Genomic DNA, 6,647 nt, shown 5'->3' with positions numbered 1-6,647 from the left:
TAATTTAGCTTCTAGTGAAGTATGAGATTAAGTATGTGTTCAGGGCTCTTGTAGGAGCTGTCCAACAAGTACCAAAGGATTTTCCTGTGGTTTCCAGTTCATCACATCTCAGCTCAGACCAAGGTCATCGCCTGATTCTGAGTCATTGTTTTCTCCAGTTTGACTCTTTAAAGAGACCTTGACTAGATAATCAGCCAGAGAATGGCTATCTGCTCAAAGTGTAGCTTCAAAAGGGATGGATTCTAGGTGGGTCATTTGAATAATCTTCACCCCCATGAATTTCCTTGAAAATCCACTTCTCATGTATTATCCCCAGAAGTCCTTTGAATTCCCCATATCTCCCAGCAATTGGCTTCCTTTTAAAGAAGCTCGACATAATCCTACAATAGTACACAAACATTTGCATTTTTAATACAATGAACTCCAAAGAGATGAAACATAATTCAATCAGGTTTGTCCAGGATGTTACAGGACCTTGTCATATCTGTCACAAGGCCACTCTTGTAATATAGTGTCTGAACCTCTTGCTGCGCTTACTCAACTCCCATCTTTTTACAGCCTTACTCCCATCTATATGGGGTTGACTTTTCGCGTCATTCTTTTCCTTTCAGGTCTTTCTTGAATGCTATTCTTTGGAAACTCTGCAGCTAATTGTATGACATCTATCCATCTAAGTTCTGGGTCTGCCAACCCTTCCCTTACCCTCCATTTCTAAGTTGAACTCCCTGTTTCCTATATAGTCTTCTGATTTTCTTTTCACATGGCCAAATCATCTATTCCTGGACTCCTTCAGCTTTTCTATAACTTTTAGCATCTTCACATTTCCCTTACTTCATTCATTCCAAACATGGTCAATCCATGTAACTCCAAGCACCCACGTTTGCATTTTCATTTCCATTGTATTCAAGATCTGCTCCTGTCTGTTCTTCAATGCCCAGAATTCAGAGTCCTCTGAAAGTGCAGGCTTAATTAATATCTTGCAGATCTCACTTTTCAATTTGGTAGGTTTAGTGAAAAAACAAATGCTCATATTATCAGGCATATAACGCCCAATCCAGCAAAAGCTTTTACTCCTGTGAATGTTGTAAACATGAATAATTTTATTGAAATTAAGTGTGACTACAGACTATTAGCATGAGTGTAAATCTGTCTGCAGGTTTGGGACTATGATGGGTTAGGTGACAGAAACCCTCTGGTAGCTGCCACCTGATGTGCCAAGACTACTTCTACCCCTGTCTTCCCCGCCAGCCTGGGACCCCAGCATCCTGTCTTGCTGAACCAGACATGCCCGTCTGCTCCAACACAGACCCAGGGTCTGAATTATTTGCCCCAAAGCTGCAGGTTTACCTGAAAGCAGCTTACAGAAGTGTTCCTGCCTTTAACACTCAGATGCCCAACTCCCAATGGAGTCTAAACCCAAATAAATCCATTTTTCCCTGTATAAAGCTTATACAGGGTAAACTCATAAATTGTTCGCCCTCTATAACACCGATAGAGAGATATGCATGGCTGTTTGCCCACCCAGGTATTAACACATTCTCTGAGTTAATTAATAAGTAAAAAGTGAGTTTATTAAATACAGACAGTAGGATTTAAGTGATTCCAAGTAGTAACAGACAAAACAAAACCACCAAGCAAAATAAAATTAAACTCGCAAATCTATGTCTAATCAAACTGAATGCAGATAATCTCTCCCTCAGAGATGCTTCAGTAAGTTTTTTCCTCAGACTGGACACCTTCCTAGCCTGGGCACAATTCTTTCCCCTGGTACAGCTCTTGTTCCAGCTCAGGTGGTAGCTAGGGGATTCTTCTTGCATTCTTCACTTTTTCTTATTCCACCCATTTATATATCTTTTGCATAAGGCAGGAATCCTTTGTTCCTCTGGGTTCCCTTCCCTCCTCACAATGGAAAAATCCCAGGTTAAAGATGGAATCCAGTTCATGTGCCATTATCTCATGTCACCGTGAGAACCCAAGCCTTCATTCCTCCCAGGCTGGCTCACAGGAAGGCTTGCCTACAAATAGAGCCATCGACAGTCAATTATTCTGATTAATAGGAGCCATTAAGATTCCAAACCACCATTAATGGCCCACACTTTACATATTTACAATAGGCCCTCAGAGTTAAATTTCATATTTCTAGTTTCAGATACAAGAGTGATATCTTTATACAAATAGGATGAGCATACTCAGTAGACAATAAGCTTTGTAGCAATACCTTTTGAATGAAGCATATTCCAGTTACTTGATATTCACCCATTAGCATATTTTTATAAAATCATATAGACTGCAACGTCACAGGAATCATACAGAATGTAGATTAGTTTCAGGTGCTCTATAAGTGGAAGTTTTGTAAGCCTCAGCTGGAGGTCTGAATGCAGACAGGCTGTAGGAGTATGTCCATTTAGTCTAAACATTCAAGTGCATGCAGTGTCACGTCTCTAGATCAGACGAGATTCACAAAAACAGAGAAATGAAGAAGCTCATTCAGTGGAGACCTCCTCTCTTTCTCTCTGTAGGATTTTCGTAAGGTGAGGGTGATGGTTTGGACCGAGCGACTCTTGGGAGGGTGTTCTTTGCATGTACTGATGTCATGAAGATGACAAAATTAGACAGTGGAACTTTTTTTGCTACACATTACATTTTTTATCTTAATGTAGCGAAATTCAGAAAAGGTTTAGATACAAATATTTTGGGCTATTATAATTAACTCTGAAAACATATTTTAAAGGGATATTAAACATGTTTCAGACATTAAGCCAATGTCTATTTATATACAATTCTACTGTGAGGAGCTGAATATACCACAGCTCTCTACTGTGAAACTTTCTGATCATCTAGTTCTAGTCACTGTCAGAAACAGGATACTGAGCTAGATATGACCATCAGCTTGGACTCAGTTCTTATGTTCCCATCACACAGAATGTCAGAATTGAGCAGTTTTCTTCAGCAACATCTGTAACCCACAAAGATCCCAAAGTAGTTTCTGTGTATTAATTTGGATCCATAGACAGGCCCAAAATGTCCATATAACTCAGTCAATGTCCCACATTAATCTGTTTTAAACAAGGTTTAGAGTCTGGCATGCAGAGACGTCACTCTTCTTAGTACCTTGGCAAACATACCATTAAAAATCCCATTTTATAACCTTTTATTAAAGATAAAGACAAGGTGGCAAAACAGATAAAGCATTTGAAATGTAAAATATTAAATCAGGCTTTCATTTTAACTTCACTTGTTCCCTTTTTCTTCTACTGAAGACAGATTTAAAAAGAAAAAAAAGAATTAGATAAATTCATGTAGGATAGGTCCATGAATGGCTTTTAGTCCAGATGGCCAGAGAGGCAACCCTCTGCTCTGGATGTCTCTAAACCTCTGACTGCCAGAAGCTGGGACTGAACAACAGGGGATGGATCATTCTATAATTGCCTGTTCTGCTCATTTTGCCCTTTGAAGAATCTGGCACTGGCCCCTGTCAGAAACAGGATACTGTGCAAGATAGACCATTGCTCTGATTGACCATCTGACCTGGGATGGTCTATCATTTGTTCCTATGTCCTAACATCATGATGGGTGATTCCTTAGCCAATGGAAGAGGATGAGGAGAAGGGTGTATTCTAAACCCCACCTCTGTCAGAGTTCAGTCCCCATGTCCTCTGGAGCAAGATACCTCCTTCTGTTTAGAGGGTTCCCAGGTGGGAATCCTCTAACGGCACCTAAGGCATTTTTTAACAAAAAGGTGAGGTCTGGAAAGGAAGAAGGAATTAGAAGGAGGAGACCACTCAACTTTTATCCCAATGGTCAGGTTAATTACCTGGGATGTGGGAGGGCCCTGCTTCAAGTGCCTGATAAAGAGACAGGATTTAAACAGGGGATCTCTGGCCATCCATGTGAGTGCCCTAACCATGGGGATATGGGACATTCTCATTGGGGTCTCTCTCTAACTCGCTTGTTCAAACCTAAGTTGCTTTGTGGATCTAGCTCTACCTGGGAAAAAATCTATTAGTTCCACTAATTATTATAATTAATTATTGAAAAAAAATCCTTGAGATTTTAGTAGGGTAAAGTACAATAAGATAACTATTTAATGTCAGTTGTTTCAACAAATTAGTCATCATCCCCCCCACCCAGCGGCTGAGAAATTAATAAATAAAGAGATTTTAATAAAATTGGCCAGATGCTCAGCTGGTATAAATTGGCCATAGCTCCCCTGAAGTCAGTGGGCCAGATTAAACAGATATGGGGAGAGGAGAGAGAGATTCACATGTGTGAATGACTCTCTGGCTTGATGCTCAGATCACTCACTGTGGATGTAGGACATCCAGGGTCCAGGCCCCTGTGCTCTAGTGACTCTTTTACTACTTGTCCCAATGACTTCGTTGGAGCCACACTGATTTAAAGCAGTTGAGGTTATCACAATGTGGCCATCAGTTACCTGACTTGAGACTGTCTCAAACACAAGTTAGCCACAGTTCTCTGCTCTTGGATTTAAAAAAATATATATATACTTAATTTAAGATCATCAGCACTACTTGAGAAACTTCAATTTACCCAACGTTTTCCCTAGTGCTATTTTCACCTCCTTGTTTTTCAGGCTGTAGATGATGGGGTTTAACATGGGGGTCAAGATGCTGTACTGGATGGAGAATATTTCATCCAGAACCACAGAGGAGACTGAGCTCGGTTTTGTGTACTGGAAAAAGGCTGTCAGGTACCATAAACCAACGACAATAAGGTGGGAGCTGCAGGTAGAGAAGGCTTTACGCCTGCCCTCCGCAGAGCGTATCCTCAGGATGGTGGACACGATGTAAATGTAGGAGATCAATGTGAGGAGGAAGGAGCTTGACCCAAATATCACAACAGAAGTAAGAAGCACCACTTGATTGGTGAGGGTGTCATTGCAGGATCGTTGTAACAGAGGAGGGAGTTCACAACTGAAATGGTTGATTTGATTGGGCCCACAGAAACGCAACTTGGAGGTAAAAACAGTGTTAAGCAGGGCATGGAAGAAGCCTATTGTCCATGCCCCACTCACCAGCTGAACACAGATCCCTTTGCTCATTCTTTCCATGTAACGCAATGGGTCACAGATGGCAGTGTAGCGGTCATAAGCCATGGCCGAGAGAATGAAAATTTCAGCACCAATAGAGAGGAGGATGAAAAACATCTGGACAATGCAGCCATTGACAGAAATAGTTTTGTGCTCTACTAGGAAGTTCATCAGCATATTAGGCACCGTGACTGAGGAATAGCAGATATCAACAAAGGATAAATGGAAGAGAAAGAAGTACATAGGAGTGTGAAGGTGAGAATCAGCTCTTATCACCACCATGATCACTATGTTACTACCCAGAGTGATTAGGTAAATAACTAAAAACACTGAGAAGAGGAAAATCTGCATCTGTGGGTCACTGGAAAGTTTCCGGAGAATAAATTCGGTCACTGTGGTTTGATTTTCCATTGATATTTATTTGGGAAAACTGTAACCTGTAAGAACCATAAATAAATAAATTTAATTTAACACAACATAAGTGAACTGAAATGGCATGCAGATATTATCTGTTCAGTTGGAAGAATGCAAAGAGAGCCCTAGTCTATCCTGTACAATATATATATTTAAATAGATTTTAAGATTTAGAGAAATAGACAGCAACTAACTGATTGGAATTTGTGTGTTGTACAGAGACAAAATATGCTAGATAGGGCCGAAGTCCTCTTATGTAACTGCCACTTTAAGCACCTAAGCTGCAGAATCAGGCCTGACGGGTATTCACAAAATCCCCGCAAGGCTGAGACTATGGGAAAGTCTGATGCGGGCCTCGCTTAGCCTCTCCTGTTGAATTTGTTCCACTGTGGTTAAATAATAAAAGTCATTGAAGAAAGGGGCCTTGATCTCCTGCATCCAGGGTGAGGGTCCTAACCAGCAGACTATAAAGTCCTTTGCTCACTTGCTGTTTCTCTCTGGCCTCATAACTCTTTCATCTGTCCCTCTAACATCAGCAGATACAACTGTTTTCACTCCAGCAGGAGATCTGGCCCATTTACTGCAATGGAGCTATGGCTGAGTCACACCCACTGGGGATCTGGCCAATTCTATAAGTACCTCTTTGTCTAATACATTTTGTAATTTTTGTACAGCGGTGGTTTTTGGCCTTTTTTTCATTTGTGGACTCCTATAAAATTTGAATGGAGGTGCAGACCCCTTTGAAAATCTTAGATATGGTCTACATACCCCCAGGGGTCTCCAGACCACAGGTTCAAAACCACTCTTGCAGAATATTTAATATCTGTAGTATATAATTGTATTCAACCCTATTATAATATCTAGGATTACTATAAAAATAAATAAATTAATAAACAAACCACAGGGACCTAGAAATACTGGTTTAGGACCCAGTATATTGTATAGACTGACAGCTCAAACAAATAGAGAGAATACAGACAACCTGATAATTATTCTGAATGCCATAGAGGGGGCCTCTGAAGAGCTTAGCTGTATGACAGGCTCCTCCATTGGAAGATGTGTTGTATGGAAGCAGGTAACCTCAGGTGGATATCATGCAGCTGTCCAAACTATCCAAGGAAACCAGAGATAGTTTTCAACAAAAGAGTGAAAAGGACTCAGTGCAAACCAAGACGTGATATAA

General features: G+C 40.6%; 1 protein-coding gene across 1 annotated transcript; it reads right to left on the bottom strand.

Moving 5' to 3' along the window:
• Positions 1 to 4,528: 4,528 nt before the first annotated feature.
• Positions 4,529 to 5,461, bottom strand: LOC115641215 (olfactory receptor 5V1-like). Its single transcript, XM_030544288.1, has one exon. It carries the CDS (start codon positions 5,459 to 5,461, stop codon positions 4,529 to 4,531), a length of 933 nt encoding a protein of 310 aa, XP_030400148.1.
• Between the last annotated feature and the right edge of the window lie 1,186 nt (positions 5,462 to 6,647).

This window comes from Gopherus evgoodei, unplaced genomic scaffold (genome assembly GCF_007399415.2).
Source record: "Gopherus evgoodei ecotype Sinaloan lineage unplaced genomic scaffold, rGopEvg1_v1.p scaffold_33_arrow_ctg1, whole genome shotgun sequence".
NCBI classification, from domain to species: domain Eukaryota; kingdom Metazoa; phylum Chordata; order Testudines; family Testudinidae; genus Gopherus; species Gopherus evgoodei.
Note: the sequence above shows the minus strand (reverse complement) of the source record. Positions and strands in the feature narration are given on the sequence as shown.

What these genes read in the sequence shown, in the direction of transcription:
- LOC115641215 (XM_030544288.1), bottom strand. Translation starts at nt 5,461, where the DNA reads ATGGAAAATCAAACCACAGTGACCGAATTTATTCTCCGGAAACTTTCC.